The sequence below is a fragment of the Bufo gargarizans genome, chromosome 4 (genome assembly GCF_014858855.1).
Source record: "Bufo gargarizans isolate SCDJY-AF-19 chromosome 4, ASM1485885v1, whole genome shotgun sequence".
Lineage (NCBI taxonomy): Eukaryota > Metazoa > Chordata > Amphibia > Anura > Bufonidae > Bufo > Bufo gargarizans.
Window position 1 is genome coordinate 403,009,308 of NC_058083.1, and position 14,533 is coordinate 403,023,840.

At 40.9% G+C, this 14,533-nt stretch overlaps 1 protein-coding gene across 2 annotated transcripts in view; it reads right to left on the reverse strand.

The window, feature by feature from the left end:
* Window positions 1–14,533, reverse strand: part of AKAP12 (A-kinase anchoring protein 12) — a 184,896-nt gene that overhangs the window by 23,884 nt on the left and 146,479 nt on the right. Inside the window, exon 1 of one of the 2 annotated variants that reach the window (XM_044288861.1) lies at window positions 5,767–6,003. The exons of the other annotated variant lie outside the window; for it this stretch is intronic. Coding sequence (XP_044144796.1) covers window positions 5,767–5,791 — 25 coding nt within the window. The 5' untranslated portion in view covers window positions 5,792–6,003. Of the gene's footprint in view, window positions 1–5,766; window positions 6,004–14,533 lie in introns of those variants that run through there. 2 annotated transcript variants of the gene reach the window in all.

Consider the following 14,533-nt stretch of genomic DNA (forward strand, 5'->3'; position numbering starts at 1 on the left):
GTTAGTATAATCATTTATCCCCAAATTTCGTTCATTGACAGCACATCCTCTGTTTACATAGGGAGATGTGCTGCTGACAAATGATTTTTTGTACCATATAAAAGATGTGATCACCCAATAAACCAGACTAGAACTAGCTTTTCCCATGTAAAAGGGCCCTTACTCTTATTTCCCAATCCAGAACAGATTAATATTGGCTAATCGAGTATGCATGTGTATGAGGGGTTAGGAGAAATAGGTGTATCCTGAAATACCATTAAGCTGCCCATACACATTCAATATCTCTCAGGCGAAAGATCGTTTGGCTGACAGCTTTCTCTCCAGTCTCCCTCCCGGCATCCCTATACACACTCGGCTTGGCCAGACAGTTCTGGTGGCGGCTTATCTCCTGGTAGAACAAAAGGATCAGGCAAAAATATTAATTTTGCCTGATCCTTGTCTCCTTGAGGGAGACTCTCACATTAGTGTGTCAGTCAAACCCGCCATTCTTGGCACGTACAGCCGACAAAAGTATTATGTGTATGGCAAGCTTTAGGCTGAGAGTTGTCTAAAGTGAATGGTCAGTTTTACCCTTCCTAAAATTGCTTCTTGATAATAAAAACCCTTATGAATTTTTATCTGCAGACAAGCACACATGGATTCTACTAGACATAACAATGCCAATATGAAAAGGAAGACTGAATTATCTTCATTATTATGTTTATTGCATTGAGACTGTTCAATGTTTAAAGGGGTTCTCTGGGAATTATTTAAAATGGCCGCCAGCAACCTGTCCTAGAATGTAAGCAGAACTGGTCACTACCACTTGCAGAGCTGCATAGGGGAGTTAGTGGACTTGGCCTCACTAAACACTATGTGGCACATGCCTATGCTCCATATTAGTGAGTTTTCCTGCCAGGCCGCTCAACCATTATATCATGGCATATCATAGGCAGGATCGATCACATCATTACCATTTATTGTAGAGCAGTGTAGCAAGGCCCCACGACCCTAGACAGCTCTGCAAGTGGAGGCAACCAGTCTTGCTCACTTTCAAGGACAGGTTTCTGGTGGCCATTTTAAATCATTCCCGGATAACCCCTTTAAGAGCAAGCCCCATATTCCCCTGCAAACAAGAAGCAGAAGAAAACCATCTGATGCTTACATGGGCCTCCCGACTCCCTGAATGGCATATGTCGGTGGGAGATGAAGATCAGGCAGTTAAAATTCAACATGCCTCATCCTTTTGTTCTCAGGGAGATAAGCCTCTGCTAGAAGAGCGTGGAAGTAGCTCACCTCTCCTCTGTCAGAACACAGGCAAGTGTTCAGCCAACAGGTTTGAGGCCTAATATGGCTAAAAGTTGCCATTTTATTTTTAGAAAACATAGATGTGAACGTAGCCCAGGCTAGCTTCTCTGGCAAAAAAATGTGGAGCAGTCCATGATCTATCTACACAGGAAACAAGATTAGGAACAGACCCCTCGCAATACACAAATACGCGACTTTTCAATACAATGTGACAAAAGTGTTTTAAGACTGAGAAAACGATTTGCGTTTCTAGCCCAACCCAAAGGTCTGGCTCTGTCGCCTGTTTGCCTTTCAGCTTAAACAAACAGCTTCAAAAGAAGGAAATCTTATTAACAGCCACCAAAGATTGGAATAGCAATGGGAGACTTCCTCTGCTGCAGATGATTTCCTTTTCAATAAAGAACCATTGCTGAATTCATGCGCATTCTAGATCTCCTGCCGCTACACATCAAGAACATTCTTGTCATACAAGGGAACATTGATGAGCGTCGACCATGACATAAGTATTCGAGAATTTCCTCAGATATATATTAATCAATAAGTTCTTTCATGGAATTTCTCTGGTGGAACACACCTACAACCCAGACACAATGGGTGTAGCCCCATGTGATGAATGAATAAGTGTCTTGTTTCACTCCTGCAACGGGGAACTGACAACTTTCCAATTTGGGGAGGTTCATTTAATTATTTATTGTGAATGCAAACTGAGTTTAACCTTTGGGGCAGCAATTACAGCATTAATGATCTAATGCAGAAATTGAATGTATGGAAGGATTACTAAGCAATCTACCTGGGCTGCTCCTTGTACAGGTGGAAACTCTATAGTCTCAAATTGTTCCTTGAAGTCAACCCATTAAACTTTCCCACACAGCGAGAGAAAAAAAATCATTGTGTCTGAAAGGAATATCTGTAATGGCTGAGACAATGTGAAACAGACCATGAAAAGGTACCGGCCCAGTAAATGAGTGTAATCAAGTGTAATTCAGCATTGCTGTTCCGACCCGGGTGCGGCGAGGACCATGCAGTATAATGCCATCTATGACAATTATTAGATCTCAACCTGCCCAATACGGTTTTAGACAAGCGTCTGACAGACCCTTAAATCTCTCCTTTCAGAGAAGTAAAATTTCTAAATGAATGGACAGGAAAGATTAGGCTACTTTCACGCTCGCGTTTTGCGCGGATCCATCTTGTATCTGCACAGACGGATCCGCACCGATAATGCAAATGCTTATATCTGTTAATAACGGATCTGTTGTATTATTCATTCAAAAAAGGATCCGTCTTGACTTACATTAAAAGTGAATGGGGGACGGATCCATTTTCAATTGCACCATATTGTGTCAGTGAAAAACGGATCCGTCCCCATTGACTTACATTGTAAGTGTAGACGGATCCGTTTGGCTCTGCATCGTCAGACGGTCACCAAATGCTGCAAGCTGCGTTTTAGTGACCGTCTAAAAACGCAACGGAGACCAAACGCAGCCAAATTGATGCATTCTGAACGGATCCTTATCCATTCAGAATGCATTGGGGCTAAACTGATCCGTTTTGGGCCACTTGTGAGAGCCCTGAATCGGATCTCACAAGCAGACCCAGAAACGCCAGTGTGAAAGTAGCCTAAAGCTGTGGACAAATAATGTGACTGACTGATCTAACATCTAAAATTCAGCCCAAAAGCTTTATACACTGGCTATATAAAATATATATATATATCTTTATGCACTGATGTACTCCTGTAACTAGGCAGACTTGCAACATCATCACTTCATGTAATATAAAGGCTATGTATACTTTAGGTGTTAATGAACTGTAGAACCAGAAGAAATGTAGAAACATGGAACCTGGGTCGGTAAAAGTAGAGAACCATACTGCTCATTATTGTGTATAAAAAAAAAGCAAAACATGGAATACTGGACACAATGAATACTAGATCAGTGTAATTAAGGGTCGGATATGAGTATACTTGGGTACAAAGAGTCATTGGCATGACTAAAGAAAGAAGAAAGATCTGTTATACAGCATAGGATTGACAGATAGATAGATAGATAGATAATGGATAGATAGATAACGGATAGATAGATATAGATAGATAATGAATAGATAGATAGATATATAATGGATAGATAGATATAGATAGATACAGTAGATGATTGATAGATAGATATAGACATATAGATTGATAGATAGATGGATAGACAGAGTAAGTAGTAGATAAAGTAAGACCGAAGATAGGATAGATGGGTATATATATAGATAATAGATAGATAGAAAATGGATAGATATAGATAGACAGACAGATGGATAGACAGAGTAAGTAATAGATAAATAGATAAAGAAAGAACGGAGATAAGATAGATAGTTAGATCTATAGATAGATAGATAGATCTACAGATAGATAGTTAGATCTACAGATAGATAGATCTACAGATAGATAGATAGATCTATAGATAGATAGATAGTTAGATCTATAGATAAATAGATAGATAGTTTGATCTATAGATAGATAGTTTGATCTATAGATAGATAGATAGATCTACAGATAGATAGATCTATAGATAGATAGTTAGATCTATAGATAGTGATAGATAGATCTATAGATAGATAGTTAGATCTATAGATAGTGATAGATAGATCTATAGATAGTTGGATTATAGATAGATAGATAGATAGATAGTTGGCATCTCTCCTGAATGACTTGAGTTCCCTCTAAGTTCCCAGCTGGGAAGTAGTGAAAGCTCAGTATGAAGTCATTGTTCTTCCTGAGCCCATGCACCAAACTTCAAGTCCATCTCATTACAAGTGAATGGGATTAAACTTTCCCAGTGCAGACATTTCCCCAGTATGGGAACTGGGACCCCTCCCTGTGCCTCTGCCAGGAATGAGGTTCTTTACTGTCTAGGACAATGACGTGCAGGGACGCACGCTATGCTATTACATCAGGCAGATGTGGACCAGCTAATACATTCATTGCTGCAAGACATATATAACAATACCAGCAATGCTAAATAAAGACCTACAGTCTTATATGTTACATGTGTCCTGAGAAGGATTCGTGGGAGATCGATCAGCAATCTTCATAAAGAAGATCTCTACATTTCCTGCTAATTAGTTCCAAATGCACTGCCTGCAATCATGAAGGGGTTAAATGGGATGGGTACCAAGGGGAGCTGCAGTGGGATCACTTACACGTGAATTTCATTGTCACACAGCACAGGACAGTGGCAGCTGACTAATATCAGTAAGAAGACACCAAGCCCAGAGAGTTAACCTCATCATGTCCAGTGATTTACTGGCTAAATGTGATCCACACTGTAACACACTAGATCCTCATGAGGGTTTTTCATCGTTGGACCCTTGTACATTAGTGTTGATCGCAAATGTTCTAATCGCTAATTTTTATCGTGAATATAGGCACTTTGAGAATTTGTGAATATCTAGAATATAGTGCTATATCTTTTATAATCGCGAATATTCTAGATTTTTTTTCATCAGTACCCATGATCCCTCCCTGCTTCTTGCTTGAGAAGGCTGCAATATCTTTGACTTTAGGAGTAGTGTTGATCGCAAATTTTCGTATCACGACTTTTTATTGCGAATTTGCCGATTTTCGCAATTAAGAAAATAATGACGAGATCACTAATTCTCGAATATATGATGAATATTCGCCCAAATATTATAGCTAATTCAATAATATAGCCCCTGCCGCTCATCACTATAGTATATCACTAGAGCCCCTTACAATAAATACCTTGGATAGGATAGTCTAATATTACATTACGACTTCCTCAGTAAATGAGTAACACGTTATTCTCAGTCAAAAGTGATATAATTTAACACGACTAATATAACAGTACTAATATATCTGGTATAAACCAAAACCAACCGAGCATCCCTCACATCTCACTCAGCTCACCTCCCTATCTGATATAGCACAAGTAAAACCCTATAATAGAATCATCATCTATGGCATCAAAATTACTGGACGAGCTGAAATCCCTTGGATCGATACAAAAATACAATAAATATTTCATTAATTAGATGAATGTGGTGGCCATCTGATGAGACATTGTCAGAAAACCGGTAGCTTTACCCCCCTTAGACCTCTCCAAGGTTGCACGCTACTATCTAATGTAGTGGAGACCTTCTCCAAACTTATAGAACTGGAAGATAAGGAAATATAAAGCAAATGAAACTACATGTTAACAGAATGAATGTGGCTGCTATATACAAAGCAGATCCATTCCACCAATGCCAGCGAATACTCCTGTCCCATTGCTTTTAGACGCAAAAGTATTTAACATCACATAAACAGGAAAAAATAAGTTAGTAAAACTTTAACATTTCCTGGAAACTCCCCGTCCGAATACAGGGACTATCTGTAATATGTAATGGTGAAGGCTCCTGATAGTCTTCAACACGTCAGCTCCATGAGTACCATGATCAGATACCTAGGGTTCACTGAAGGTGTTCTCTTACCAGTTAGTGTAATTGTGCCAAGCATATTGTTGGATCCTTATCCTAATACCACAGCAGCTGTGAATTGCTGCCAGAAGAGATGGTGGTAGTAGTAGTAGTATCCCAGGTTACTAGAATGGGCAGCAGATGTGGTGTGAAGCTTGCTGAACGCACAATCCAGTTATTTGGAGGAAAGTGTCTAACATCCCAGTGTTGTCCCTCTGCTGTTCTTGGAGGGATGTGTGAAATGAGAGTAGAGCTTCCTTCACACCCCTTTAACAACCTTCCTGACTGTGTGCCGCCTGAGTGCACCACAACACTCCCCCTTCCTCCAACCCCACCCTACCCTATTGTCTGCCAGCCCCCAGACCCCATGGAGAGGACTTTAAATTGTTCAAACCCAAGGTGTCTTAACTATGACTCAGCCTGATCTTCACATTCAGTGCACTAGTTCATGAGGAATTGCATTTGCAAACCAAAGACCACCCTTCACTCCCCTGCTTTATCTTTTGAACTTCTTTCCATACCATACAAATCCCCTTTTCAATCCAAACCTGTGGGATTACTAAATGTAAATTGAACTTATCCTTTATACTTTTGTTCTTTTATTTTAGCTCAGACTTTACTCTAAACCTTTCAGAAGCAGAGGAAAAAGCGTCCTCCTCCCCCACACTATCTATAGAAAGCCCTCTATGCCGAACGGGACAAGCAATGTAGAAAAACGCTTAGTTTAGTTTGTGATAGAGTACTAACGTGAACATCAAGTTACATTAATGCCATGTGTCACGTTGAGGGCTTTTATTTAGGACTCCTTTATGAATTCAATCGTTTTTAGGATCACAATTAATTTATTTATAAAAGGTGTTGAGCTTGTCTTCTTACATTTCCCAGGGGTTTTCTCATCTCAGAAAATGATGGCATATCACAAGTATATGCCCCCATTGTTTTATAGGTCCCACCGCTGAGACCCGCACCTATATCAAGAACAGATCCCCGAGCTCTCGCTCGGCTATTGCCGTCTGCCCTATAGAAATAAATGGGAGAGTGGGCCGCGCATGGGAGAGGCGGGGATTAGCGCTTGGTGGTGGATGGACCCCGGGAAATCTGGGATCCTCCAGCCACAGCGCTCCCCGCTCCGTTCTTAATATAGGTGTGGGTCCCAGCGGTGGGACCCGCACCTATCAGACAATGGGGGCATATCCTAGCGATATGCCCCCATTGTCTAAGATGGGAATACCCCTTTAAGATATAGATCAATGCAGTATAACACTGTTACCGTCTTTCTCTCTTTCTCTAAATATATACAGTATATAATATATAGTAATCAACATGACTTTGGCTAGCTATGTGCTATGCAGCTGGAAACTATGTGACAAAACTGGATATGAGATACTTTTTGCAGGTCCCAGCAATTATATGATGTCTATAGGTTGCACTGTCTACTTGTCTGTATATTGGGACTTTACTTTATATTGCCACCATATATATAATTTGGGCACTTTCTGATATCAAAAGGTTGTTTTTAAATCGCATATATGCCAATATATTTTACTTTAATCTAAATGGTTTTTATCTTTAGATTTAACATTGCCCACAATAAAAATTTATGAGACATAAATCAAATTATTAGTATGTCTACAAGCCTGTTCAAGTTAGCCATACACACAAAGTAAAGGGCCCTTTACACAGGCTGCAAATCTGCCAGATAATTGCTAACGAGCGTTCATAGGAATGCTCATTAGAGATTGTCTGGCGGTGTAAAAGTGACGCAGATTACCTGATGAATAAGTGAAGCACTCATTTATTGGGCAAATAGATCATTCTTGTGGACACAGAAATCATAGTTTTTTTTGGCAGCAGATCATGCTGTGCAAATGCGCTGTTGCTGCCAATGATTCTGTATGGGAACGAGCAATACCATTAGTGATCGTTCCTCCCCATACTGTGGAGGAGATCATGCAGCGATCTGATGAGCAGGGAATTGATAATTGCCTGCTGTATCGTCCCATCTAAAGGGACATGTAGTTGGCTCATCAATCTTACCGCATCTTGCACAAAGGCTATAATGCAACACATTGGAGAAACCATCTCAGACATTGATGGCATATTTCTAGAATATTCCTTCAAAGTAAGTTAGGTGTGGGACCCACTTCTATCTCCAGAATGGGCCTCCAATAGTGAAGGGTAAGCAAACGTGCATGAGCTGCCATCCTCCCTTCACCACTATGGGACTGCCCAGAATAGCTAAGTGCGCTCACTAAGCTATTTTTGGAACTCCCATAGCAGTGATGGAGAGCATGCCGCACATGTGTGGTGTGCTCTTCTTCACTTCGGTGAGACCCGCACCTATCTGACATTGATGGCATATCCTAGTGATATACCATCAATGTGTCAGATGGGAATATCCTTTTAACTATTAGGTTTAAAATACAGTAGCCTAAAATAAACTCTACTGCATAGACTAAAGTTGACTAGGGATTTTACATGTCAGAACGGCTTTTTATGAAGGTTGACATTCTGGATGAGGTCAATAGAGCTGAGCGATTCGAATCCCACAAAGTGGAATTCGATCAAAATTTCAGGATAAATTCGATTCGACTAGAAGCCGAATTTCCCCATGCTTCGTGTCAGTGTCGTGTCGATTTAACCTGAAATAGTATAAAAAAACAAAAAAATTCAAACTTACCTCCTCCATTTGCTTGCGACGGGCCGCCAGCCTCCATCTTGCTTGAAGATATCAGCCGAAATCCCGTGCGGTGCAATATTACATCATCACGCCAGCCGGCGTTATGACTTCATACGTCACCACGCCAGCCGGCGTTATGACTTCATACGTCACCACGCCAGCCGGCGTTATGACTTCATACGTCACCACGCCAGCCGGCGTTATGACTTCATACGTCACCACGCCACTGTTAAGAAATTTGCTCATCTCTAGAGGTCAACAATAAATTTCCCTTCTCTATGACCTGGGCTGGGCTTTTATTGATGAAGTCATGACTCTGTCAACAGAGCATCAGTCATTTTAAGAAAATAAATAAAAACAAGGAAGACTGACATTTATACACTTATCTGTGTATTGAAAAAGCATCAATTGTCAGCAGAGAATGGTCTAAACTGGTCTTTACAGCACCTCAAATCCCTCATCGTATGACTAGAGGAAAAAAAACATTCCATTCTAGTATGCTCTTCCTTAAAGGGGTTGTTCAGCAAATTCTGTTCCAGCACTGCCCAAGTTCCTCTCTCTTCTCTGCTTCCTGGTCTCTCTCAGGAAGTAGGAAATGTCTGCTCCACGAAGCATGGGTCACCAGTGAGGCCAGTGATTGGCTAAGCAGGCATGTATTGTCAAGAGGAACCAGGAAGTAGAGAGCAGTGGGGACGTTAGACACCATTGTAATGGGAGCAGTGGTTAATGGGTGCAATGTTATTTTTTTGTACCCCAGTTTTGTAATTTTTGTGAGCTGGTATAGAAGTGAGAGAGTAATGTAAAAAAAATAGTAGTCGCAGCTGAAATGAATAAAAATGAATTCCAATGTGGACCTGTGGCCATCCATTATCATATAGTCTTCTATGGATACAAGTAAGTTTTTTTAGGAATCAGAAGTAGTGATGGCCAGTTCGCATTGTTCGCCAGCGAACATATGTGGGCTGCCATCTTTTTTCACAAGTCCGGCGAGGCACAGGTAAGCCCTTACCTGTGCACAAGCCAGTCTGAAAACAAGTGCGGTCAGCAGGAGCAGGCAGTTCCGAGAACAGCCACCGGGGGCCTTAATCGGGCTGTTCTCGGAACTGCCTGCTCCCGGTGACCGCATTTGATTTCAGACCAGCTTGTGCACAGGCACAGGTAAGGACTAACCTGTGCCTTGCTGGACCTGTGAAAAAAGATGGCAGCCCGCATATGTTCGCGGGCGAACAATGCGAACTGACCATCACTGATCAGAAGCTGTTTCTAGATAAGGTTGTATAAAAGCCAGGGTCTGACAATTAAAATCTCATTTTTTATTTCTACATATTACAATACTTTTCACATACATCCTTGTGCATTTCAGATCAATATGATCCTTAGGATTACGTGGATCCAAAATGCGTAAGCAATTTATGATAAAAGTATTTTAATATGTAAGAAACATTTTTAGTTATTGGACAACCTCTTTAACTAAGGTACTTTAGTTTTTAGTTTTTTTTCCCCTCTTACATAATATTATCAGTTATGTCAATGTGTCCATATGTATACTAGGAGAACTACAGTAAAGTCCAGACAGCTGATGTGACCTCTCCCTAAAACAGCAAGCAGCAGCAACAGGAACAGAAGAGGTCAAAACAGGATGGCTGAACTTCCTGTACTATGAATCTCTATTTACAATAAATGCATATATGTAGGTCAACAGATTTCCCTGAAAATGATAGGGTGAAAATAATTCTGATGGGAACCATTCACATGTACAAGTATGCGCAATCACCTTCACATTTGTGAATAGGAGCGGACATGAGGATTATAAAATGAACAATTTCCTTCCATTTAGAATTCTACGGATGTACAAGAATGAAAGGGTTAGGCAGGTGACGTTCACCAAAAGGCACGAAGTGCAGAAATATCCGGTTCATATCTCATATTGTACACATAACAATCATCATCAACTTTAGCTCAACTTTCTCCATCCTGTCCTCTTTCTCTTTTTTACGAGCATGTTGAGGACTGTGATTCATAAGTTAAATTTGATCATCCTGCAATTATTTCCTGCTATTCAGTCCTAAACAACTTCCTAAAAAAATGTCAAAAGCAAACATGCAGTAGAAGCCTGTTGGACACAGGATAGCAGCAGAAGCTCCAACAGCCTCAAAACCCGAACATAACGCGAATCCAGAATGTAAAATATATCATTATAGAGAGGAGTGAATTTTTTGAAATTCATTTCATGTCCAATTTGGAAACTTTTTATAAAAATTTGATTTGTCCGAACCGATTCTACACAGATCGAATATGTTTCCATTGGTCTAAAAATTGGTATATGACAAAAAAAATGATGCCTCAATGGGACAGAACGCTTGGCATATTTCTACACACATGTTATTTGTCAGAAGAAAAAAATTGCTTGTTCTGAAGTTAAACATGCTTGGAAAAAGTACAGCGTGGATATAGAAAGGGTAAGGTGTGTAGCGGTCATAGTGGCAGCAATAGTAGTGCAAGCAGAAGCAGTGTAACTAGTAGTAGTGGAGACTGTGTAGCGGTAATGGTAGTACCAGTAGGAATGATAGAAGTGGCATTAAGGGATTAGCAGCCATATGGTATGGAACATGATGGTGGGCACTCATGTGGGGTGTGAAAATCCTCATGGATCCATGCCTCGTTCTGACAAAAGTAATGTTTTGTACACTTGCGGAGAACAACTTTGTTGATTTGGGTATGATGACGCCACCTGTAGCGCTGAAAACCCTCTCTGAGATGACACTAGAGGCTGTCAAGACAGTACAGAGAGAGCATACTGGGCCAGTTCTGACCACTGTTTCAATCTGGCTGCCCAGAAGTCCATTGGGTCAGGGATCACCGATATGCGCCGGAGAAAGGCTAAGCAGCAGAAAGCTGCGGCAAGCTCCGTACATCGTATATCGTACAGTAATGCATTCACTAACACAGATATAAGAAGAATGCAAAGTGTCTTGAACTGCACGGTATGATGCAGTAATGTGTTCACTAATATGGAAAAAAGAATGTCATTTTTGCAGTACAATGTCTATGAGCTACACGATGAAGTACTGTGACATCACTGTGTGCATTATCCTTGTATTATGATGCTGTGTTTATTATCTCTGTACTGTGACATCACTGTGTGCATTATCCTTGTATTATGATGCTGTGTTTATTATCTCTGTACTGTGACATCACGGTGTGCATTATCCTTGTATTATGATGCTGTGTTTATTATCTCTGTACTGTGACATCACGGTGTGCATTATCCTTGTATTATGATGCTGTGTTTATTATCTCTGTACTGTGACATCACTGTGTGCATTATCCTTGTATTATGATGCTGTGTTTATTATCTCTGTACTGTGACATCACTGTGTGCATTATCCTTGTATTATGATGCTGTGTTTATTATCTCTGTACTGTGACATCACTGTGTGCATTATCCTTGTATTATGATGCTGTGTTTATTATCTCTGTACTGTGACATCACTGTGTGCATTATCCTTGTATTATGATACTGTTTATTATCTCTGTACTGTGACATCACTGTGTGCATTATCCTTGTATTGTGATGCTGTTTATTATCTCTGTACTGTGACATCACTGTGTGTATTAGCCATTTATTATGATGCTGTGTTTATCAGCTCTGTACTGTAACATCACTGTGTGAATTATCCATGTATTATAATGCAGTGTTTTCATGTGTATTGTAATATTAATGTGTATAATATCCATTTCCTATAATGCCACAGGTTTATCATCTACGTACTGAGCTTTGTATGGTTTATATCCCTGTTCTTCACCATCACTGGCCACATGTTCCTTTCCTATGACCATGTGTGCATCACCCTTGTACCATGACACCATTCTATTGTTCCTGTCCTGTTACTTCACTTTGGTCATTACTAGGGATGAGCGAACTCGAACTGTATAGTTCGGGTTCGTACCGAATTTTGGGGTGTCCGTGACACGGACCCGAACCCGGACATTTTCGTAAAAGTCCGGGTTCGGGTTCGGTGTTCGTCGCTTTCTTCGCGCTTTTGTGACGCTTTCTTGGCGCTTTTTGAAAGGCTGCAAAGCAGCCAATCAACAAGCGTCATACTACTTGCCCCAAGAGGCCATCACAGCCATGCCTACTATTGGCATGGCTGTGATTGGCCAGAGCACCATGTGACCCAGCCTCTATTTAAGCTGGAGTCACATAGCGCCGCCCGTCACTCTGCTCTGATTAGCGTAGGGAGAGGTTGCGGCTGCGACAGTAGGGCGAGATTAGGCAGATTAACTCCTCCAAAGGACTTGATTAACTGATCGATCTGCAGCTGTGGATCATTGAGCTGCTGATCCTCAATTGCTCACTGTTTTTAGGCTGCCCAGACCGTTTGTCAGTCACATTTTTCTGGGGTGATCGGCGGCCATTTTGTGTCTTGTGGTGCGCCAGCACAAGCTGCGACCAAGTGCATTTAACCCTCAATGGTGTGGTTGTTTTTTGGCTAAAGCCTACATCAGGGTGAAGCTGTCACACCAAGTGCATTTAACCAGCAATAGTCTGTTCATTTTTTGGCCATATACAAAATCAGGGGCAAGCTGCGCCTGTCACCAAGTGCATTTAACCCTCAATGGTGTGGTTGTTTTTTGGCTAAAGCCTACATCAGGGTGAAGCTGTCACACCAAGTGCATTTAACCAGCAATAGTCTGTTCATTTTTTGGCCATATACTAAATCAGGGGCAAGCTGCGCCTGTCACCAAGTGCATTTAACCCTCAATGGTGTGGTTGTTTTTTGGCTAAAGCCTACATCAGGGTGAAGCTGTCACACCAAGTGCATTTAACCAGCAATAGTCTGTTTATTTTTTGGCCATATCCCAGTCTAATTCTGTCACTAAATCCATACCGGTCACCCAGCGCCTAAATACTAGGCCTCAAATTTATATCCCGCTAAATCTGTCCTTAGTGCTGTAGCTGGGCGAGTTATTTAGTGTCCGTTCAAGCACATTTCTTGTTCTGGGTTGAAATACAATTCCCAATTTAGCAATTTCATAATTTAGTGGTTTCTGCTATATCAGAGCTATTTGAAATCTATCCCTAAAAGGGTATATAATATTCAAGGTGCACATTGGGTCATTCAGAATAACTTCACACACACCCGCTACTGTGTATTTCCAAGTCTAATTCTGTCACTAAACCCATACCTGTCACCCAGCGCCTAAATACTAGGCCTCAAATTTATATCCCGCTAAATCTGTCCCTAGTGCTGTAGCTGGGCGAGTTATTTAGTGTCCGTTCAAGCACATTTCTTGTTCTGGGTTGAAATACAATTCCCAATTTAGCAATTTCATAATTTAGTGGTTTCTGCTATATCAGAGCTATTTGAAATCTATCCCTAAAAGGGTAGATCATATTGAAGGTGCACATAGGGACATTCAGAATAACTTCACACACCCGCTACTGTGCATTTCCAAGTCTAATTCTGTCACTAAACCCATACCTGTCACCCAGCGCCTAAATACTAGGCCTCAAATTTATATCCAGCTAAATCTGTCCTTAGTGCTGTAGCTGGGCGAGTTATTTAGTGTCCGTTCAAGCACATTTCTTGTTCTGGGTTGAAATACAATTCCCAATTTAGCAATTTCATAATTTAGTGGTTTCTGCTATATCAGAGCTATTTGAAATCTATCCCTAAAAGGGTAGATCATATTGAAGGTGCACATAGGGACATTCAGAATAACTTCACACACCCGCTACTGTGCATTTCCAAGTCTAATTCTGTCACTAAACCCATACCTGTCACCCAGCGCCTAAATACTAGGCCTCAAATTTATATCCCGCTAAATCTGTCCTTAGTGCTGTAGCTGGGCGAGTTATTTAGTGTCCGTTCAAGCACATTTCTTGTTCTGGGTTGAAATACAATTCCCAATTTAGCAATTTCATAATTTAGTGGTTTCTGCTATATCAGAGCTATTTGAAATCTATCCCTAAAAGGGTATATAATATTCAAGGTGCACATTGGGTCATTCAGAATAACTTCACACACACCCGCTACTGTGTATTTCCAAGTCTAATTCTGTCACTAAACCCATACCTGTCACCCAGCGCCTAAATAC